This window comes from Ranitomeya variabilis, chromosome 8 (genome assembly GCF_051348905.1).
Source record: "Ranitomeya variabilis isolate aRanVar5 chromosome 8, aRanVar5.hap1, whole genome shotgun sequence".
In the NCBI taxonomy this organism is placed as follows: domain Eukaryota; kingdom Metazoa; phylum Chordata; class Amphibia; order Anura; family Dendrobatidae; genus Ranitomeya; species Ranitomeya variabilis.
The window spans coordinates 71,899,410-71,923,743 of record NC_135239.1 but is presented as its reverse complement, the minus strand read 5'-3'; the positions used below and the strand labels follow the sequence as shown (position 1 = coordinate 71,923,743).

At 46.5% G+C, this 24,334-nt stretch overlaps 1 protein-coding gene across 1 annotated transcript in view; it reads left to right on the top strand.

Annotated features, from left to right (window-relative positions):
• The window catches only part of DPH5 (diphthamide biosynthesis 5), a 33,174-nt gene that overhangs the window by 1,556 nt on the left and 7,284 nt on the right, over nt 1-24,334 (top strand). The window contains exons 2-3 of the mRNA XM_077278169.1: nt 1,166-1,290; nt 10,713-10,821. Coding sequence (XP_077134284.1) covers nt 1,166-1,290; nt 10,713-10,821 — 234 coding nt within the window. The remainder of the gene's footprint in view (nt 1-1,165; nt 1,291-10,712; nt 10,822-24,334) is intronic.

The window sequence follows — 24,334 nt, the reverse complement described above, 5'->3', positions numbered from 1 at the left end:
CATGAGGTCCCCCCTGTCTGAACCAGCCTAAAAGTCTGCAGCAAAATCTCCAGGGTCCGCTTCTGATTCCTGCTACAAACACACTTGGGATTTTTCACCTAGAATCCCTCACTGTTCTTCAGCTTTTTCCTACACTGTGGGCTGGAATCATTGTGTATGTGTGTGTGTGGTTAATTTTCATTTTTTTTTTGTTGTGATATTTCACAAGACCATCAACAATTTCATCAAAATGTGATGTTGATGAAAAAAGTTTTTTCAAAAAGTTGATGAATTTTGCACAAAAAGTTGCATATTCCGCTAAAATTAAAAAAAGACCGAAGTAGTTTTTAGTTAACAATCCATGAGCCTCTTCATGAATCAGGACTGTCTGATTCCAGCACTTCTACTCATCGACGCCGGTGTGGCCAATGCCAGTCTTTATGTATCAGGCCCATTTATGTTCATATCCAGAGGCTGAAATCTTACTCCAGTCAGGAGCCGGTGTACAGAATGACACCGTCCCTCATGAATTAGATGAGCTGTGGCGTCTCTGCCCGCCATGCTTCATCTTGTCCCATTTTGGCAGAGCTGGTAAAAACTTGTAAAAAAAAAACACCGACCGTCTTAGGCCTCTTTCACACTTCAGTCTTTTGGCGTCAGTTTGAAACCGCCATTTTCGTCAAATAGCGGATCCGCCATTTTTTGGGGGCGGTTCCGCTATTTTTCCATAGACATGCATTAGCAACGGATTGTGGCGGATGGTCGTCCGTTCCATGCGACGGATCCGTCGAGAATTGGCGAACGTCATCTAGACATTGACGGACATTGTAACGTTTTTTGTCTGCACCGAAATGGCGGTTCGCGACGGATCCGTCGCATCCGCCATTCCATAGAATGGCCGCCTATGGGCGACGGATCCATCGCGACCGTCATTTCGGCGGATCCGTCACCCCAATCCGCTTTTTCAATTGCGCATGCTCCAAAAAGTAGATACTTTTCCCAGACAACCCCCAAGTAATGGATCCGTCAAAAAAGCGGATCTGTTAGAACAGTTTTCTCAACAATTGTGACGGATCCGTCACTATGTCGGAGCAGACTGACGCCAAACAACTGAAGTGTGAAAGAAGCCTTAGAGTACAATGAGCGCAGAATAGTGCCAGTACCGATGTCCACTCTGCTTCCGCAGGAGGATTTCTATGGCCGGGAGCTGATCCTTGCTGACCGGGAGACCGTGGAACAAGAAGCTGATGACATTCTCCGGGACGCTGCTGTCAGTGACGTCGCCTTTTTGGTGGTCGGGGATCCATTTGGGTAAGAGTACAAGCCCTTCCTATTGATACCTTGTCGTGTAATATCTGCTCATAATTCCTGCTAAACCTATTTATGGGAATATTTCTTTCAAAACTGAAAATTGGAAGGGGGGGAACAGTTGGCCTAAATCCAGAGCAATCCAGAAAAGAGCACAAGATAATGGGACCAATTCAGTTGCCGAATATTGAGATTGTTGTACGTATGTGCCCTGTTGTGTTGCAACACAAGCATGCCTGGGTTATGGCATACCGTGCCTTGTAGTTGAAAATTGAAGAGAGACATTTCCTCACCCATTTATTCCCCTGCCATCTACACTCGTGATCTCTGCATACAATCACTGACCCCTGCTCTCCGACATATTAAAGGGAATCTCTCACCAGGTTTTTGCTACCTCATCTGAGTGCGTCGTAATGTAAAGAAAGAGACCCTGATTCCAGCGATGTATCGCTTAGTTTACTGGGTGCAGCCGTGGTGACACAGTCGGCATTTATTTCTCGCCTCATTGGGGGACACGGGTAACCATGGGTGTATGCTGCTGACACTAGGAGGCTGACACTATGCAAATAAAGAAGAAGCAGCTCCTCCCTGGCAGTATACACCCTCCAACAGGCACCAGGCAACTCAGTTGTTGCTTAGTGTCTGTAGGAGGCGGACCTGGATCTAACACCAGATCCGCATTTTCTTTTACAGGGATTTGTTGTGTATTAACCTTTTCCCTCCTTCTTATTCAAACCTGCGGGCGCTAGTGCCTGCCATTTTTTTTTTTTTTTTCTCTCTCTTTCTCCCGGCTTCTTTTTCCTTCATTCGGCACTTACGTGCCCTCTTGTGGCGGCCTGCATTATTGCGGCCGGGAGTTCAGCGCTTGGGGGCGTTTCTTATGCATCCCCCCTTCGGCGCTTGTGCACGCCCACAGCGTCGCGCTGTCTCCGCGCTCTTTCTGCGTCTTCCTGCTTCCTGTCAGCGTATGCTCACCGAGTGGGACACAGAATTCTCGGGGGAACACAGGCACAGGCTCCTGCAGGTACCGCTGTCGCTGTCCTTCGGCAGGCTCAGCGCTACTGCTCTCTCGGGCTCTACTCCTCCTGGCAGTATTTCTCCTCTTCTGGACAAGGTAATATCCACCTATGTCCGACCCCACTACGGCCTTTGCCACTACGGCCATCCATTACGCCTGCACTCTCTGCAAGAAAAAGTGGGCCTCAGGTCAGCCTTACCCTTTCTGCCCGTCCTGCATTCCTCCCACCATGTCAGCTCCCCTGGAAGCTCCTAGGTCCCGGGATGAGTGCACCCCCCCGGAGTGGGCTGTTGCAATGTCTCAATCAGTGTCTGACCTGACTAAGGTATCTCAGTCCCTGGTCCAGGCACTTGAACGTATCCCGCTTCTCTCTAGTGCCACGAACGCTTCACACGGCGATTCGCTCGCACCTGTCCTAGACTCTCACAGAGGCAGACCGGACAAAAGAGACAGAAAAAGGACCTTATCTAGATCCTCCTCCAGTTCCCCGGACCACATCGGGATACCCCTATCTGCCCGTTCCCCCTCTCCACAGGCGGACCTCGGGTCTGACGTAACCTCTCAGTCGGAATCTGACTCGGATGCAGATCAGACTTCCGGAACACAGGATATGGTCGATAGCCTTATTTCAGCTATCATTCAGACGCTTGATCTTAAGGAGATTGAGGCAAGCTCTCAGGATTTAAACGGAACAAATGTCCCTCTAGGGTTTTTCCTAATCACAAGGAGTTTGACAACACTACCTCCACTCACTTGGAAAACCCTGGTAAGCTTTTCCCTGGCAGGAAACGGCTAGACGTGTTATACCCTTTTCAGTCCGACCTGGTCTCCAAATGGTCCGAGTCTCCTAAGGTCGACCCGCCCGTGTCCAGGTTATCCTCACAGACAGTGCTGTCTATCCCGGATGCGGCTTCCCTTAAGGACCCCACGGACAGACAGAGGCGCTAGCAAAATCGGCATTTGAGGCCTCCGGAGCCTCCCTTTGCCCTAGTTTTGCCTCGTCATGGATAGCCAAGGCTGTATCAGCCTGGGCCAAGACCCTGCGCAGGGGCATTTTGGCCTCTGCTCCTGCTGAGGAACTGTCTGATTTGGCGGATCAGATTTCTCTTCCAGGAAAATACCTCATGAATGCCTCCCTTGATGCAGCAGCCTGCTCCACCATGGCTAACGGCAACATTGTGGCCATTCGCCGGATTCTCTGGCTAAAGGCATGGAACGCTGACCCCGCCTCTAAGAAATCGCTCACTGGTCTGCCCTTCCAGGGTTCCAGGCTCTTCGGCACGCAGCTAGATCAAATGATCTCAGACGCTACGGGTGGTAAGAGTACCTCCTTACCCCAGTCCAAGCCAAAACGTCCCTTCAACAGGAGGGGCCCCCATTCCTTTTGTCCCTTTCGGTCCTTCGCCTCCTCAGGAAACCCCAACCAGGACCGTTCTTCCTCACAAGGGGACCGAAGGAAACCTTCTTTCAGGCCCCTGCCGCGCTGGAGAGCTAAGAGCCACCCCGCAAAACCATCTGGATCTCGGGGCCACAGGTTTTCTAATAAATGATGGGTCGCCCCCACCTGGAAATCCTTCCAGGGTGGGAGGCCGCCTTCTTCTGTTCTCAGAGGTTTGGCTATCAGTAGTCGATGACGCCTGGGTCAGGGAGATCGTCACGTCAGGCTACAAAATAGAATTTTCTTCGCCCCCAGGAAGTCGTTTCCTCCTCTCTCGTCCTCCCAAACAGCCCTCTCATCTCACATGGCTTCTCCAGGCCGTCGATTCGCTCCTCGCCTCAGGAGTCGTAGTGCCGATGCCTTATCGCGAGCAGTTTTCGGGTTTTTACTCAAACCTGTTCGTGGTTCCAAAAAAGGACGGCGCTCTCCGTCCGATTTTGGATCTCAAGCGATTGAACCGCCATCTTCGGATTCGGCACTTCAGAATGGAATCTCTGCGTTCAGTGATCGCGTCCATGGAACCGGGGGAGTTTCTGTGCTCAGTGGACATTCGGGATGCATACCTTCACGTTCCGATTTGTGTACAGCATCAGAGGTTCCTCCGGTTCGTGATCCAAGAGCATCATTACCAGTTCACGGCCCTCCCTTTCGGGCTGGCGTCTGCTCCCAGGGTCTTTACGAAGGTCATGGCAGCTGTCATGGCCATTCTGCGCTCAAAGGGGATTTTGGTAATCCCATATCTCGACGACCTCTTGATCAAAGGCTCATCCCGTCGGGATTGCTGCCAGAGCCTCCAGCTTACTCTGGACACTCTGGTTCGCCTCGGCTGGATAATCAACTACCAGAAGTCTTCCTTGATTCCATCCCAGCGTCTGGAGTTCCTAGGCATGGAATTCGACACCTTTCGGGCTCAGGTCTTCCTCCCCAAGGAGAAGTTCCTTTCTCTTCGTTGGGGTGTCAGGGCGCTAAAGGGCCCGAACCCTCTGTCCCTCCGCCTCGCCATGAGGGTTCTGGGGAAAATGGTCGCTTCTATGGAAGCAGTCCCCTATGCTCAGTTCCACTCTCGTCCCCTCCAGCTGGCCCTTCTGTCTGCCTGGGACAGGAACCCGCTTTCCCTGGACCGTCCGTTTCGCCTCTCTTCCAAAGTGAAGCAGTCTCTCTCTTGGTGGATGCTGTCCACCTCCATTCTGCGTGGGTGGTCTTTTCTCCCTCCCTGCTGGGAGGTGATCACCACCGACGCCAGTCTCCAGGGTTGGGGAGTGGTCTTTCTCCACCTCACAGCCCAGGGCCGCTGGACTGCTCAGGAGGCGTGCCTACCTATCAACCTTTTGGAAATCAGAGCCATCTTCCTAGCCCTCATCCGCTGGGAGTCCCTCCTCTCGGGAAAGCCGGTCCGCATTCAGTCGGACAACGCCACAGCCGTGGCTTACATAAACCACCAGGGAGAGACTCGCAGCAGTCAAGTCATGTCGGAAGTGGCAAAAATTCTCCTTTGGGCGGAGGGTCACGTTCCCTCTCTGTCAGCCGTCCACATCCCAGGGGTGGACAATTGGGAAGCCGACTTTCTAAGTTGGCAGGGCATCGTGGCGGGCGAGTGGTCTCTTCTTCCTGCAATCTTCAGGCAGATTTGCCAGCGGTGGGGCGTTTCAGATGTCGACTTGATGACCTCCCGGGCAAACCACAAGATTCCCCAGTACGTTTCCAGATCTCGGGATCCGATGGCCATCGGATGCGACTCTCTCGTGATCTCGTGGGCCCAGTTCCAGATGCCCTATCTGTTCCCGCCCCTCCCCTTGATCCCAAGGGTCGTAAAAAAGATCAAGACAGAAGGGGTTCCCGTTCTCTTGGTAGCTCCAGATTGGCCTCGCAGGGCCTGGTATGCGGAGCTGGTGGACATGCTATCGGACGTTCCGTGGAGGCTTCCGGATCTTCTGGACCTTCTTTCACAGGGGCCCCTCTTCCACCCGAATTCTCGGTCTTTGAATTTAACGGTATGGCCGCGGTCCTGAAGAACGCGGGTTTTTCTAATATCGTCCAGACTATGATAAGAGCGAGAAAGCCGGCTTCGTATTTACCACAGATGTTGGAAGGCCTTTTTCCGGTGGTGTCAGGACAACAATCTGTTTCCTGTGACTTTTTCCCTCCCTTCCATTCTCAGCTTCCTTCAAACGGGTCTGGATTCGGGTCTTTCTCTTAGCACCTTGAAGGGTCAGGTCTCCGCTCTATCCATTCTTTTTCAAAGAGACCTGGCTTCCCTGCCTCAGGTGAGAACCTTCATCCAGGGGGTCGCTCATATAGCTCCCCCTTATCGTTCTCCTGTCGAGCCTTGGGATCTCAACCTCGTCTTAGACGACCTCCAGCGTGCGCCCTTTGAACCAATTCAGGACATTTCCTTCTCACTTCTATCCTGGAAGGTAGCCTTTTTGGTTGCCATCACCTCCATTAGAAGGGTGTCAGAGCTGGCGGCATTATCCTGTCGTTCTCCCTTTTTAGTCCTGCACCAGGACAAGGTGGTTCTACGGCCGGTTCCTTCCTTCTTACCGAAGGTAGTCTCATCTTTTCACATCAATGAGGACATTGTCCTCCCTTCCTTTTGCCCTTTCCCGGTTCATCCCTTGGAGAAATCTCTTCACAAGTTGGATGTGGTCAGGGCTATCCAGATTTACCTCGCCAGAACTGCCTCTTTTCGTCAGGCCGATCCTCTGTTCGTCGTCTTTGATGGGCGTCGAAAGGGACTCCCTGCCTCCAAGTCCACAATTGCTCGTTGGATCCGTTCGGCGGTTCTGGAGGCATACCGTGTCCAAGACAAACAGCTCACTTCGGGGGTGAAGGCTCACTCTACCCGGGCTGTGGGTGCTTCCTGGACAGTTCGTCACCAAGCTTCGGCTTTGCAGGTTTGCAAGGCCGCAACGTGGTCATCCATCCATCCATCCATCATCCATTCACACCTTTGTCAAATTCTACAAGGTGCATACTCAGTCTTCCGCGGACACTAGCCTGGGTAGGAGGATACTGCAGGCGGCGGTTTCTCACCGGCCGACCTAACTCCTCTTTTACCCGCCCTAGGGACTGCTTTTGGACGTCCCATGGTTACCTGTGTCCCCCAATGAGGCGAGAAAGAAAGAGGGATTTTTGGTTCTTACCGTAAAATCTTTCTTGGAGCCTTCATTGGGGGACACAGCACCCTCCCTTGAAGTTGTACCATGTTGGCTAACGTGCCGTTGTTGTGGGTTGGTACATAGGTTGAGTTTTATATTACCTGTTCCTACTACTGCTTTTGCACCAACTGAGTTGCCTGGTGCCTGTAGGGTGTATACTGCTGGGGAGGAGCTACTTCTTCTTTATTTGCATAGTGTCAGCCTCCTAGTGGCAGCAGCATACACTCATGGTTACCTGTGTCCCCCAATGAAGGCTCAAAGAAAGAGATTTTACGGTAAGAACCAAAAATCCCTCTTTTTAGATTTAACATGAAGCAGAGCTCAAAAGCTGCCCCCGTCTGCTCCAGGCTGTCATTATATATTTTCTATAGACAGTGAGCTGCTTATCACACAAGGGGGCTGAGTCGGACTTGCAAGCGAGCTCCAGCTAGTCACCGCAATGATAGTGTAAGTAAATAACAGCGCAAAGCGTGACATGTGATACATCATTGAATTCTGTGTTTCAACCCCTACCTCATGCTGTCCTCAGATTACATAGCAAAAACCTGCTGACAGATTCCCTTTAAGCCCTAATGCTGGCCAGAATTAAAGGAACCTGTGCACAAAGGCCCTCATTAAATCTTACAGCAGCAGTAGAATCTGATCCAAACATCTCGGAAGCAATCATCAATCCCGGTTACGGTTTTTTAACCCCTTTCCGACCACCATGCTTGTACAGTGTATCAGAGCGGACTGGGGAGCTGAGCCTGCACCATACATACATATATATAATAACCTGCAACTGGGGACCTCAATGACTGAAGGGGAACCACCCCTTTAAGAGACCTGTATACCTTGAGCAGATGTCATGGCTGCCTCTCCTATACACATGTATGGTTTCTTAGCTGAGCGTGCATGTGTCTTCACTTGGGGGGTGGTAAATCTGCGGCCTTCAGACTCCTGGCATTTGGGGGTCTTCGGCCACCTAGTTGCCGGATAATGGCCATTTCTCATCAGGTCTGCAGATGTCGCTGACCCCCATTATGAGCGGTGGATGCTGTGTAGTAACGTCGCTCCCGTCTGCAGCCCCTCAGCTCATTCTGTACAGCCAGACAGTGCGACCTGTTATATAACCGCTTCCCAGGCAGCAGCGGGGGGTCCGGGGCTCCTATTAATTTCCTCTTGAGATGCATTGGGGGAATGTTAGATGAGACCTAAAAATAAAGCCGCGTGTAGCACGCAAAAACATGAATATATGAAAGAATAAAATTTGCATGTACGAAGCTCAGACTTATCAGGAATGGGGGTAAGCAGCCCAGCTTTGTACTGGTCATGGGTCAATATTGACCGGTCCCAATATTCCAGCTGCACCAGTGTGACCCCAGTGATTATCTGCTCTCAGCTATTTCTAGTTGGACGCTGATTGATCGTCACACACTGAATTATAATTAGTCATCATATCCCCCCAATGGGCGGCGATGATCTGAATGATGAGTATCCCACTTTACAGCATGTGCAGACCCCTGACCCTTCCAGAATGAGACCCTGCCTTCTGTAGATAAAATGGCCTTCTGTAGATAAAATGGCCTTCTGTAGATAAAATGGCCATTTGTGCCGGTCCCAGCTGTGTCCGCACACTGGTAATGATGCACGTAGTGGTCACTTTGTAGTCCGCACATGGTCTCCTCTCCGCCATCCCCGGATTTCTTGTGATAAGCAGTAATCATCTATCTTAGTAGGAAACCTTGTGTCGTCTCGTTACACACTTCTTTTTTTTTTTTTATTCTCTTTTTAATTTTGGATTCTATTATAGTTTTTATTTCATTTTTATTTTTTTATTTTTTTTTGTATTATTGTGAAGTTCTTTATTGCATATTAGGTTATTTTTAATGAGGGATTTGTGTGATCGGAGAACAGGTGGCTACCCGACCTATCGGGGTATCTGGAGAGGTCAAAGGGCACTTCATTTGGGAAAAAGCAATACCACATCAAAACAATCAAGTGCAGATCAGGATGATGGGACATCTTGATTAATAGGTCTGCACCGTAGATCACATGCACGAAAATTCTGTGTTGCCTTCATTAGATTTTATTTTATTGTCCCTTAGCAATGGATCAGTGAAACATGGATCTGATACTGAAGTATAAATATGCCGTCCTTGTTTCATCTGTTTAACTAGACTAGCCATACAGCTAAATGGCCAAGTCCGATCCATAAAATGGTTGAGGATAGGCTCTGCTCGGAGTCTCTGACCCTTTTTCAAAACGGGTGTGTGTACGATTTGATAAAACACTATAGGTCCATGTGTCTGAACAGAACATATGAACCACACAATGGATGTGTGAATCAAGCCTTAAGCAATTACATTTAAAAAAAAAAATTTTAAAAAAAGAGGCTGACCTTACTGGACAACGCTGGATATGAGCGGATTGATTTGTGCGACCCTGGTGAGGTGAAGCCCCTCTTTCTTAGCAGTTGTCCTCTGTGTGTCGGCAATAATATTAATAATTATTTTATTTCTATAGCGCCAACATATTCTGCAGCACTTTACATTTCAGAGGGGACATGTACAGACAATAAACATTACAGCATAACAATAAACACATAGATCAGCAGATACCAAGAGGAGTGAGGGTCCTGCCCGCAGCTTACATTCTATGAGGAAATAAGGGGGACCCAAAAGGTGGATGGTAACAATTGCTTTCGTTGTTCGGACCAGCCATAGTGTAAGGCTCGGGTGTTCATGTAAAGCTGCATGAACCGGTTATCAGCCTAAGTATGTAGCAGTACAGACACAGAGGGCTATTAACTGTATAAAGTGTATGAGAACATGATGTGAGGAACCTGGTTATGAAGAAAATTTTGAATGGGCCACAAAGGGATAGTTAGGGTAATGCGTTGAGGTGGTAGGCCAGTCTGAACAAATGCGTTTTTAGGGCACACTTAAAACTGTGGGGATTGGGGATTAATCGAATTATCCTGGGTAGTGCATGCCAAAGAATTGGTGCAGCACGCAAGAAAGCTTGAAGATAAGAGTGGGAAGTTCTGATTATTGAGGATGTTAACCTCTGGTCATTAGCAGAATGGTGGGCACAGGTAGGGTGGTAGGCTGAGACGAGGGAGGAGATGTAGGGTGGTGCTGAACTGTGGAGCACTTTGTGGGTGAGAGTGATAGGTTTATATTGAACTCTGGAGTCGATGGGTAACCAGTGCAATGACTGGCACAGGGTAGAGGCATCGGTGTAACGGTTGGTCATAGCTCCTAGATTGGCTGCCATCTCTGATGCCAGGCACATGGATGCTGATTCATCTTTTGAAAACAACCTTTTAAGATGTAACATTGAAATCCCTGTATACATTACAACATATTAGCTATATATCTATTATATGTATTATTCTTTCTCGGGCTTCTTTCACACATCCATCAGTACGGGGCCGTCGCAAACCGTCGGCCCGACGTACCGACGGACGTTGTGCTAAATGTAGCACAACGTGGGCAGCAGATGCAGTTTTACAACGCATCCGCTGCCCATTGTGAGTTCTGGGGAGGAGGGGGCGGACCCGACACACAAAAAAACGTTACATTGAACATATTTTTGTGCATCGCGGCAGCCAAAACACGACACATCCATTGCTTGACGGATGTGACGTGTGGCCATACGTCGCAATGCGTCACTAATGCAAGTCTATGGAGAAAAATGCGTTTTTTTCTCCAAAACAACGCATTGTGACGTATCCCTAAAGACGGAAGTGTGAAAGTAGCCTTACTTTTTTTTTTTTTTTTTTTTTACCTGTGTTCTACCTGTATTTTTATTATGTATTTCTTTCCAGGGCGACAACACACAGCGATCTAGTCCTGCGAGCTGCTAAGGCAGGAATCCAGCATCGGGTCATACACAATGCGTCTATACTGAGCGCCGTCGGCTGCTGCGGCCTGCAGGTGAGCGCCCAATTTTATCTTGGGAGTAGATTTCAGCCTAAAACGACACTGACTGGAGTCACAATATGGCAGGCACCAAGGTCTGTGCAAGAGTTTTCAGTCTTTAAAGTTGAGCTTCGGGGTTGTAAGGTTTTTCCCATTTTTGTATATACAGCTTAATTAATGAGAAATGTTTTGGCAACTTTCTTTGGGGAGGAATTTATTTACATTGATGTTTGCTGTACCAGTCTTTAGCTAAAGTTGAAAATGTCAAGACAATCTCTCAGCAAGATTTCCAAACTGTTCATATGTTCGTCTAGCTCTTTCAAACACAAGTCCAGCAATACCTTTACATGACCGGTCCGTTCCTCCTTTATGGAGAAATCAACATTTGATTTGATATGCAAATTAGGCTGAAGATCTAAAGTCTTTGTCACTCCAGCTCTATTCTCAGCCCATTGGTGTCTTCTCCTGCTTGACTGATGGCTTCCTTGCCTGAAGTCACACCGCATAGAGGCTGTCAACCAAACAGGAGACAGAGGTACTGGGAGGGGAATAGAGCTGGAGTGACGGCGGCTTCAGAGCTAACAAAGCTCTTCAGCCTCAATTGCATATACATTGAAACGCTGATGCCTCTTTACGGAAGAGTGGATTGCCCACGTAAAGATATTGCTGGACTTGGCTTTGAAAAAGCTAACTGCATATGTAAATATCTGTTGTTTTTGGCCATGTCCCTTCTGCTAAGCCCTACCCACTGATTTTCAATACTTTTTTAAGAAGTGGGGAAAAATAATGCAAATTGCTGCCCAGATATGGCAGGCACAATGAATTGCAAACTTTTTACATCACAAGAGTGGCTCACATGGCTTAATAAGTTCAGTCTTTAAAGGCATTGTCCAGTACTAGGACAGCCCCTCCTCGCGCTAAGCAAATGCCCAGGTCTATTATTTGTAAAAGGGCTGCAGCCTTTATAAAATAGAAACTGGATTAATGATGCCAGTCCTGCATTATCAGTGCAATTTTTGCAGAATAGAAGGACTTTTTGGTGACCTCATGGTGATGTTACCAAAGGTCTTTAACCTTGTAGGTGCCAGAAGAGCCTGGTATGTGCTCTGTGTGTGACGCACAGCGTGTGTACCATGCAGTATGTACATGTAGCATCCACAGTTAATAAATACCGGCAGAAGAGACAAAGATTCGTAGGAATAAATGTTGGCAATCGGCCAATGAACGAGCAAAATTCTTATTCATTGAATGATTGCATTAGTTATGGCAGAATAAAAATCCTCCTCCTCGGCAGCACATTGCTCGGTGTAGAGAGCATGACCTGTAGTCTGTTAGGCATTGCTTGTGATGGTGCCATATGTTAGTATTTGGGGTCCCCAATTTTCATTTTTGCCCAGTTCCCCACTTTGTAAATCCATCTTTGATATTTGCTGATTGTGTATACATCCATAGCTACAAGGGTGCAAGTCCCCTCGTGATGCAGAACAACCCCTTTAAGGAAGCCATGCACTTTTAATTACCATCAGCTGTTTTTTTTGTTTTTATTGCGGCACTGGACCACCTTCTAATGTGTTTGGGGCCCCTCAACTCTCCCCCGATGGCAGATGTCTTTTTACGGGGTCAATCCTTTCTGTGTTCAGGGAAGATGAGCAGCTACCAAAGTTGTCTGTGGCGTGAATATGGCTCCGGCTGCCCGGGTGATGCTGGGTTGAGGAATCTTATGATAGATTTTTGCCCTGCTTGCTCTCCAAACCACGCGATCTAACATCGGAGGGAGGAAATATGCATAAGAGTGTGGTAGACAACCAGGTGGGACATGCCCAGCTTTCTCCTAAAAGTCTTGAGTTATATTTTGATTTTTTTTTTCTGATTCTTATATTCATTTATCCTAAGCAACAAGATTGAGATCTGTCATCATTTATAAGCCTGGAGTAAAAGCTCTAAGAAGATCCATCTGCAGTTTTTTGGGGCTGGCCGAGCAGAAGGAAGAAGTTTCCAGCAATGGAATCCTATTCCTTCCTAACTTCAATAATAAAGAGTGAAGAACCAAATAATTCTACTGAAGGAGGAACATAGTTTTTACATTGAAGAAGAGCTCCCATCAAACATTTTATTACATAAATTTATGTCTAGGTAGTGTAAGATCAGTGATCTAGTCAACAATTGCCGTCTTCCCCAGTTTCCAGCTCTGCTCCAGTCCACTTCTGGGTTTCGTGACTTCTATTCTGACTTGCCGGATCACACTGGGGTTTATGTGAGCGCCTGAAATGGCTTTAATAATATAAGGCCACAGCACGTCAGAGCAAGACTCCATAGACTTACATTGGAGAAGACTTTCGGGTTATGCTTAAACCGCAGTGTGATTTGGAGAGTCGGAATAGAAGTCACGTGACCCAGAAGAGGACTGGAGCGGAGCTGGAAACGGGGGAAGACGGCGATTGGTAAGTGTAATAGAATATTATATTACAAAAAAAGTTTCATGGGACTGCTTCTTTAATACATTTTTCTGGTTTGGGAACCGTAGCTATATCATTACAAACCATTTGTTGGTACTTGTAATATCTTTTAGGAGTTTTTTTGGCATCATAGCCTCGTGGTGATGACGAAGTGGCTGATCCTCTTACATTTACACCTCTTGGTGCTTGCTTTTTGCATTCTCGGGTGAATGTAAGAGATTGAGTCGCTTGGGAAAAGAAATGGATGATGGTGTCCAGTAAAAGTGGTGATAAATAATTGTAATTTATAGGCACAGTAAGTTTACCCAGATTTTCTGTAATTATTACTGAGGTGGAAGACAAAAGGAAGCACCAAACAAGTAGCCATAAATTAGGTTTCTCATGTAAGCAGTGATGGGAAGAAGCTGTGCTCAGCCCGCAGCTTGGGACTAAGAAAAGAGCAGCGGGATGGCGGTGAGCATCTGCTAAGCAGCAGGGCACTGCTCGGAGAGCGCCGCAGGCTATTCGCTTACACGCACGTGCTCCCTGGAAAGCAATGTGTTTCCTGTTGATAGAACAGCAGTATAGATACTTCCAGGCTCTGGTCAGGACAGACATAAACCATGAGGGAAATAGATCAGAAAGTTCTTTTATATATCAGTCAGTTCTAGGTCAGGTTTTCGGCAGGATATACAGTGTAGACCAAAACTTTGGACACACCTTCTCATTTAAAGATTTTTCTGTATTTTCATGACTATGAAAATTGTACATTCACACTGAAGGCATCAAAACTATGAATTAACACATGTGGAATTGTATACTTAACAAAAAAGTGTGAAACAACTGAAAATATGTCTTATATTCTAGGTTCTTCAAAGTAGCCACCTTTTGCTTTGATAACTGCTTTGCACACTCTTGGCATTCTCTTGATGAGCTTCAAGAGGTAGTCACCGGGAATGGTTTTCAATTCACAGGTGTGCCCTGTCAGGTTTAACCCCTTCCCGACCTTTGACGCATACGCTGCGTCATGAAAGTCTGTGCCAATCCGACCTATGACGCAGCGTATGCGTCATGGAATGATCGCGTCCCTGCAGATCGGGTGAAAGGGTTAACTCCGATTTTACCCGATCTGCAGAGACAGGGGGAGTGGTGCTTCAGCCCAGGGGGGGTGGCTTCACCCCCCCCCGTGGCTACGATCGCTCTGATTGGCTGTTGAAAGTGAAACTGCCAATCAGAGCGATTTGTAATATTTCACCTAAAAAACTGGTGAAATATTACAATCCAGCCATGGCCGATGCTGCAATATCATCGGCCATGGCTGGAAATACTCAAGTGACCCCCCCACACACCCACCGATCGCCCCCCCCAGTCCTCCGTTATGGGGTCCGGTCCCCTCCGTCCGCCTGCCGGCTCCCCCGTCCTCCTGTCCGCTCCCTCCTTGTTTGTATTCACCCCCCCCTGTGCTCCGATCCACCCCCCCACCACCCCTTCATACTTACCGATCCTCCCGGTGTCCGTACGTCTCCTCGCTGGGCGCCGCCATCTTCCAAAATGGCGGGCGCATGCTCAGTGCGCCCGCCGAATCTGCCAGCCGGCAGATTCCTTACAGGTACATTTTGATCGCTGTGGTAGGTTCTATCACAGCGATCAAAATAAAAAAAATAATAAATAAACCCCCCCCTTTATCACCCCCATAGGGACAATAATAAAATAAAGAAAATATATATATATTTTTTTTCGTTTTCCACTAGGGTTAGGATTAGAACTAGGGGTAGGGTTAGGGGTAGGGTTAGGGTTACGGGTAGGGTTAGGGGTAGGGTTAGGGTTATGGCATGTGCACACAGTGCGGATTTGGCTGCGGACCCGCAGCGGATTGGCCGCGGATCCTCAGTGGATTGGCCGCTGCGAATTTGCCGCTGCGAATTCGTAGCAGTTTTCCATCAGGTTTACAGTACCATGTACACCTATGGAAAACCAAATCCACTGTGCCCATGGTGCGGAAAATTCCGTGCAGAAACGCTGCGTTGTATTTTCCGCAGCATGTCAATTCTTTGTGCGGATTCCGCAGCGTTTTACACCTGTTCCTCAATAGGAATCCGCAGGTGAAATCCGCACAAAAAAACACTGGAAATCTGCTGTAAATCTGCAGGTAAAACGCAGTGCCTTTTACCTGCAGATTTTTCAAAAATCGTGCGGAAAAATCTCACACGAATCCGCAACGTGGGCACATAGCCTTAGGGTTAGGGTTGGAATTAGAGTTAGGGTTGGAAATAGGGCTAGGGTTGGAAATAGGGTTAAGATTAGGCTTGTGGTTAGGGTTACGGATAGGGTTAGGGGTGTGTTGGGGTTACAGTTGTGGTTAGGGTTGGGATTAGGGTTAGGGTTGGAATTAGGGTTACGGGTGTGTTGCGGTTAGGGTTGTGGTTAGGGGTGTGTTGGGGATAGGGCTGTGATTAGGGTTATGGCTACAGTTGGGATTAGGATTAGGGGTGTGTTGGGGTTAGTGTTGAAGTTAGAATTGAGGGGTTTCCACTGTTTAGGCACATCAGGGGTCTCCAAACGCAACATGGCGCCACCATTGATTCCAGCCAATCTTGCGTTCAAAAAGTCAAATGGTGCTCCCTCCCTTCCAAGCCCCAACGTGCGCCCAAACAGTGGTTTACCCCCACATTTGGGGTACCAGCGTACTCAGGACAAACTGGGCAACAACTGTTGGGGTCCAATTTCTCCTGTTACCCTTGCAAAAATAAAAAATTACTTGCTAAAACACAATTTTTGAGGAAAGAACAATTATTTTTTATTTTCAGGGCTCTGCGTTATAAACTTCTGTGAAGCACTTGGGGGTTGAAAGTGCTCACCACACAACTAGATAAGTTCCTTGGGGGGTCTAGTTTCCAAAATGGGGTCACTTGTGGGGTGTTTCTACTGTTTAGGCATATCAGGGGCTCTGCAAATGCAACGTGACGCCCGCAGACCATTCCATCAAAGTCTGCATTTCAAATGCCACTACTTCCCTTCCGAGCCCCGGCATATGCCCAAACAGTGGTCTACCCCCACATATGGGGTATCAGCGTACTCACAACAAACTGGGCAACAAATATTGGGGTCCAATTTCTCCTGTTACCCTTGTGAAAATAAAAAATTGCTTGCTAAAACATCTTTTTTGAGGAAAGAAAAATGATTTTTTATTTTCACGGCTCTGCGTTGTAAACTTCTGTGAAGCACTTGGGGGTTGAACGTGCTCACCACACATCTAGATAAGTTCCGTGGGGGGTCTAGTTTCCAAAATGGGGTCAATTGTGGGGGGTTTCTACTGTTTAGGCATATCAGGGGCTCTGCACACGTAACATGATGCCCGCAGACCATTCCATCAAAGTCTGCATTCCAAAACGTCACTACTTCCATTCTGAGCCCCGGCATATGCCCAAACAGTGGTTTACCCCCACATATGGGGTATCAGCGTACTCAGGAGAAACTGGACAACAACTTTTGGGGTCCAATTTCTCCTGTTACTCTTGCAAAAATAAAAAATTCTGGGCTAAAAAATATTTTTGAGAAAAGAAAAATTATTTTTTATTTTCATGGCTCTGCGTTATAAACTTCTGTGAAGCACTTGGGGGTTCAAAGTGCTCACCACACATCTAGATTAGTTCCTTGGGAGGTCTAGTTTCCAAAATGGGGTCACTTGTGCGGGAGCTCCAATGTTTAAGCACACAGGGGCTCTCCAAACGCGACATGGTGTCCGCTAATGATTGGAGCTAATTTTCCATTCAAAAAGCCAAATGGCGTGCCTTCCCTTCCGAGCCCTGCCGTGCGCCCAAACAGTGGTTTACCCCCACATATGGGGTATCATCGTACTCAGGACAAACTGGACAACAACATTTGGGGTCCAATTTCTCCTATTACCCTTGGGAAAATAAAAAATTCTGGGCTAAAAATCATTTTTGAGGAAAGAAAATTTATTTTCATTTTCACGGCTCTGCGTTATAAACTTCTGTGAAGCACCTGGGGGTTATAAGTGCTCACTATGCATCTAGATAAGTTCCTTGGGGGGTCTAGTTTCCAAAATGGGGTCACTTGTAGGGGAGCTCCAATGTTTAGGCACACAGGGGCTCTCCAAACGCGACATGGTGTCTGCTAACGATTGGAGCTAATTTTCCATTCAAAAAGTCAAATGGCACGCCTCCCCTTCCGAGGCTTGCCGTGCACCCAAACAGTGGTTTACCCCCACATATGAGGTATCGGCGTACTCAGGAGAAATTGCCCAACAAATTTTAGGATCCATTTTATCCTGTTGCCCATGTGAAAATGAAAGAATTGAGGCTAAAAGAAATTTTGTGTGAAAAAAAAGTACTTTTTCATTTTTGCGGATCAATTTGTGAAGTACCTGGGGGTTTAAAGTGCTCACTATGCCTCTAGATAAGTTCCTTGGGGGGTCTAGTTTCCAAAATGGGGTCACTTGCGGAGGAGCTCCAATGTTTAGGCACACGGGGGCTTTCCAAACGCGACATGGTGTCCGCTAACGATGGAGATAATTTTTCATTCAAAAAGTCAAATGGCGCTCCTTCCCTTCCGAGCCCTGCCGTGCGCCCAAACAGTGGTTTACCCCCACATATGAGGTATCAGCGTACTCAGGACAAATTGTACAACAACGTCCATGGTCCAGTTTCTCCTTTTACCCTTGGGAAAATAAAAAAAATTGTTGCTAAAAGATCATTTTTGTGACTAAAAAGTTAAATGTTCATTTTTTACTTCCATGTTGCTTCTGCTGCTGTGAAACACCTGAAGGGTTAATAAACTTCTTGAATGTGGTTTTGAGCACCTTGAGGGGTGCAGTTTTTAGAATGGTGTCACTTTTGGGTATTTTCAGCCATATAGAACCCTCAAACTGACTTCAAATGTGAGGTGGTCCCTAAAAAAAATGGTTTTGTAAATTTTGTTGTAAAAATGAGAAATCACTGGTCAAATTTTAACCCTTATAACTTCCTAGCAAAAAAAAAATTTGTTTCCAAAATTGTGCTGATGTAAAGTAGACATGTGGGAAATGTTATTTATTAACTATTTTGTGTCACATAACTCTCTGGTTTAACAGAATAAAAATTCAAAATGTGAAAATTGCGAAATTTTCAAAATTTTCGCCAAATTTCCGTTTTTTTCACAAATAAACTCAGAAATTATCGACCTAAATTTACCACTAACATGAAGCCCAATATGTCACGAAAAAACAATCTCAGAATCGCTAGGATCCGTTGAAGCGTTCCGGAGTTATTACCTCATAAAGGGACACTGGTCAGAATTGCAAAATACGGCAAGGTCATTAAGGCCAAAATAGGCTGGGTCATGAAGGGGTTAATAAGTGGGATTTCTTGCCTTATAAATGGAGTTGGGACCATCAGTTGTGTTGAGCAGAAGTCTGGTGGATACACAACTGATAGTCCTACTGAATAGACTGTTAGAATTTGTATGTAAGGTCATGCACTTGGGTAGAAGTAATAAGATGTATAACTATGTGCTTAATTCTAAAACTCTGGGCAAAACCGTGAATAAAAAAGACCTGGGTGTATGGGTGGATGACAAACTCATATTCAGTGGCCAGTGTCAGGCAGCTGCTACAAAGGCAAACAAAATAATGAGATGTATTAAAAGAGGCATAGATGCTCATGAGGAGAACATAATTTTACCTCTATACAAGTCACTAGTTCGACCACACTTAGAATACTGTGCACAGTTCTGGTCTCCGGTGTATAAGAAAGACATAGCTGAACTGGAGCGGGTGCAGAGAAGAGCGACCAAGGTTATTAGAGGACTGGGGGGTCTGCAATACCAAGATAGGTTATTACACTTGGGGCTATTTAGTTTGGAAAAACGAAGGCTAAGGGGTGATCTTATGTTAATGTATAAATATATGAGGGGACAGTACAAAGACCTTTCTGATGATCTTTTTAATCATAGACCGGTGACAGGGACAAGGGGGCATCCTCTACGTCTGGAGGAAAGAAGGTTTAAGCATAATAACAGACGCGGATTCTTTACTGTCAGGGTATGTGCACATGTTAGGATTTCTTGCAGAAATTTCCTGAAGAAAACCGGAAATTTTCTGCAAGAAATCCGCATTTTTTTTTTTGCGTTTTTTTTTCCGTTTTTTTCACGTTTTTTTAGCATTCTGCAAGCGTAATTAGCTTGCAGAATGCTAGTTTTCCAAGCGATCTGTAGCATCGCTTGGAAAACTGACAGGTTGGTCACACTTGTCAAACATAGCGTTTGACAAGTGTGACCAACTTTTTACTATAGATGCAGCTTATGCAGCATCTATAGTAAAAGATAGAATGTTTAAAAATAATAAAAAAAAAAAAAAAAAAAAATGCTTATACTCACCCAGACATCTCCTCACCGGCGTCCGTTCCTCTTCCTATAGCTGGTCTGTGCGCACAGGACCTTCCGTGACGTCACGGTCACGTGAGCGGTCACATGACCGCTCACGACCAATCACAGGACAGTGACGTCATCGGAAGGTCTTTCACCGCACACCAGCTACAGGAACCGAAGCGGCAGCGTGCAGCTGAGAGGCGGGAAGACATCGAGGGTGAGTATAGGACTATTTTTTATTTTAATTCTTATTTTTTGACCAATTATATGGTGCCCAGTGCGTGGAGGAGAGTCTCCTCTCCTCCACCCTGGGTACCAACCGCACATAATCTGCTTACTTCCCGCATCGTGTGCACAGCCCCGTGCGGGAAGTAAGCAGATCAATGGACCCCTAGGTGTGCGGAATCCCCTGCAATTCCGCATTTTAATGAACATGTTGCTTTTTTTTCCGCAATGCGATTTTTTTCACGGAAAAAAAGGCTACATTTGCACAAAAAATGCGGAATACACTTAAAATAATAGGAGGCATATGTAAGCGTTTTTTTTCGCGTTTTTATCACGTTTTTATAGCAAAAAAACGCGAAAAATACTTAACGTGTGCACATGGCCTAAGAGCAGTGAGACTGTGGAACTCTCTGCCGTATGATGTTGTAATGAGTGAGTCATTACTTAAATTTAAGAGGGGACTGGATACCTTTCTGGAAAAGTATAATGTTACAGGGTATATATATTAGATTCCTTGATAAGGCGTTGATCCAGGGAACTAGTCTGATTGCCGTATGTGGGGTCGGGAAGGAATTTTTTTCCCCATGGTGGAGCTTACTCTTACCACATGGGTTTTTTTTGCCTTCCCCTGAATCAACATGTTAGGGCATGTTAGGCTATGGGTTGAACTAGATGGACTTAAAGTCTTCCTTCAACCTTAATAACTATGTAACTATGTATTATGGCAAGAAAAAAGCAGCTAAGTAAAGAAAAACGAGTGGCCATCATTACTACAAAGAAACTGGCTCACATGAGGACCGCCCCAGGAAAAGGAAGACCAAGAGTCACCTCTGCTTCTGAGGATAAGTTTATCCGAGTCTCCAGCCTCAGAAATCGCAGGTTAACAGCACCTCAGATTTGAGACCAGATCAATGCCACACAGAGTTCTAGCAGCAGACACATCTCTACAACAACTGTTAAGAGGAGACTTTGTGCAGCAGGCCTTCATGGTAAAACAGCTGCTAGGAAACCACTGCTAAGGACAGGCAACAAGCAGAAGAGACTTTTTTGGGCTAAAGAACACAAGGAATGGACATTAAATCAGTGGAAATCTGTGCTTTGGTCTGATGAGTCTAAATTTGAGATCTTTGGTTCCAACCACCGTGTCTTCATGCGACGCAAAAAAGGTGAATGGATGGACTCTACAAGCCTGGTTCCCACCATGAAGCATGGAGGAGGAGGTGTGATGGTGTGGGGGTGCTTTGCTGGTGACACAGTTGGGGATTTATTCAAAATTGAAGGCATACTGAACCAGCATGGCTACCAAAGCATCTTGCAGCGGCATGCTATTCCATCCGGTTTGCGTTTAGTTGGACCATCATTTATTTTTCAACAGGACAATGACCCCAAACACCCCTCCAGGCTGTGTAAGGGCTATTTGACCAAAAAGGAGAGTGATGGGGTGCTACGCCAGATGACCTGACCTCCACAGTCACCAGACCTGAACCCAATCAAGATGGTATGGGGTGAGCTGGACAGCAGAGTGAAGGCAAAAGGGCCAACAAGTGCTAAGCATCTCTGGGAACTCCTTCAAAATTGTTGGAAGACCATTCCTGGTGACTACCTCTTGAAGCTCATCAAGAGAATGCGAAGAGTGTGCAAAGGAGTCATCAAAGCAAAAGGTGGCTACTTTGAAGAACCTAGAATATAAGACATAATTTCAGTTGTTTCACACTTTTTTGTTAAGTATATAATTCCACGTGTTAATTCATAGTTTTGATGCCTTCAGTGTGAATGTACAATTTTCATAGTCATGAAAATACAGAAAAATCTTTAAATGAGAAGGTGTGTCCAAACTTTTGGTCTGTACTGTATGAATGTGGGTGACAGTCACTTTTGGAAGTATATCTCTGTAATTGGACAGTTGGAGGGGTTGCTCTCATGTTGTATAATCAGGAGCACAGCTCTCCTCTGCCTCCCTGCTTCCTGCCTTGCCGGGGGGCGGTGCGCTCCTGAAGATTGACAGTGCGGGACCAGCAGAATGGCCGCGCCAACTGATCCGGTCCATTATGTCTCCTAGATGAGGCAGCTTTTGCCTCTGAAGCACGGAAAAAGCAGAAAAAAGGAGTGCATGTAAAACATATGGTATCCAAAAATGAGGAAAGACCCGTAAAAAGTTAAGAATATGATTCCTTACTATATAGTAAATAAATATCAAAAAGGCAGTGAACAAATGCATTATTGGTGTGCAGTGGACCCATGTAGTTAAGATGGTGGCAACACAGGTGCAAAATACTGATGAGACAACCACTCAACTTACCAATCCATGGAGGGGGTGATTGCTTGGCATCTTACTGCACAATGGAGACTTGTATGCGGCACTACGCCGAAAGTGATGTCAAATAGTAATTAAAGGGATCCTGTCACCCCCCAAAGTCGAAGATGAGCTAAGCCCACCGGCATCAGGGGCTTATCTACAGCATTCTGTAATGCTGTAGATAAGCCCCCGATGTATCCTGAAAGATGAGAAAAAGAGGTTAGATTATACTCACCCAGGGGCGGTCCCGCTGTGGTTCGGTCTGATGGGTGCACTACAGTACTTTGCTCTGCCCTCAACAGGGCAGACAAAGTACGCCTGCGCCGGAGCCGCAGCATGAAGACAAGAAGAGGACGTCATCGTAAGAAGATGGGAGACCCCAGAACGCAAAGCCCATCGGATCGGACCGCCCGTCCAGGTGAGTATAATCTAACCTCTTTTTCTTATCTTTCAGGATACATCGGGGGCTTATCTACAGCATTCTGTAATGATGTAGATAAGCCCCTGATGCCGATGGGCTTAGCTCACCTTCGATTCCCTTTAATGAGAAAAGTGCAACGCGCACGCACATATAATAATGCAGTGTAAAAAGACTACATAAGAGGCGAGCGGGGACACTGAGCTACTATAAAGTGCAATGTGTGCTCAGACCCTCCTCGCAGCAGTGATCCCAGGGGGGACTCTGGTAGGATGGGTATTTTGTACATATCAACAAATTCAGGCTTTTTGCTTTTTAGAGTGAAAGTGTCATCAGAAAATTACTAATTCTTTAAAAGTGTATTTTTTAATTTTTCTCCTATCACAAACAGTATTCAAAAAATTATATAAAAATCTTGCAATTTTCCCTCTGGCCACTAGGGCTTTTTTAGATTCCTACTTCCTGTTCATTCATTATGTCTACATACTCATTAGCAGCAATGAGTGGACTCTGACCCTAGCTTTTGTATTAACGCATCTCCTGAGTGTGTGCAAGGATATTTTGAAGGTAGGTGGAAGCAGAAGTGACGCTGCCTAATGTGATTGGTGGATCCTGTGTTACCATCTGGGTATAGAGGGGTTACCTGTCATTGTAATCCTGCCTGCAGTGATAATGTGAGTGCTAACAAGTCTTCTGAAAAAGAAAAAAAAACTAAAGGGATTGTCATTAGTTTTTTACTATGCAATCTTAGAGCAGAATGATGTAGGGGCAGAGACCCTGATTCCAGTGATGTCACTTACTGGGCTGTTTCAAAAACGTTAATGCTTTTTCAACAGGAGATTATCACTAGTGATGAGCGAGTGTTCTCGTTGCTCGGGTTTTCCCCAGCACACTCGGGTGGTCTCTGAGTATTTGTTAGTGCTCGGAGATTTAGTTTTCATCACCTCAGCAGCATGATTTGCGGCTACTAGCCAGCTTGATTACATGTGGGGATTCTGTAGCAGCCAGGCAACCCCCACATGTACTCAGCCTGGCTAATAGCTGTAAATCATTCAGCTGCGGTGATGAAAACTAAATCTCCGAGCACTAACAAATACTCAGAGGTCACACGAGTGTGCTGGGGAAAACCCGAGCAATGAGTATACTCGCTCATCACTAATTATCACTTCAGGACTAGGTGTCAACTGCTCTGTGTAACCCCGCCATCACCACTGATTGGCAGCTTTCTGCCTATGCACAGAGTACACAAAGCTGCCAATCAGTGATGTGGGTGGGGTTATACACAGCTCAGCATTTAGAGAACTGCTAGATCTGCAGCAGATAAAACTGTGATTGTGTCAAAATGATGGCATGCAGACTTACAAGTGATCCATCACTGGTATCAGGGACTCTGCTCCTGCATCATGCTGCTCTCGGATTACATAGTACAAAATTTTGCTGACAGAATCCCTTTAAAGCAAAAGCTTGAGTGAAACACTAGACCATTTTCTGATAAATTCCTTTTCTTGAATGTCTGACTATACGGAATCGCTATATACATGAAGCAGACGGCCAGTGGTCGCCCCTGTATTTACTTTATACGTGCTGTAGGGTCTTGCCCTCTGACCCTGCCGCACACCCCTGACCGCTGCCTCTTCGTGATCCTCCATGTTTTCTGTAACTTCTCTGTTGTGGTTTCTCTACCTTGTCGCCTGCTGACATGTTCCCCTTTGTGCCGTGGGCAGGAAGCAGCTGTTGTAGATGTCGCCGGTGGCCCTGCGCTGTGATTGTGGCAGCGCTCTCTCCCCG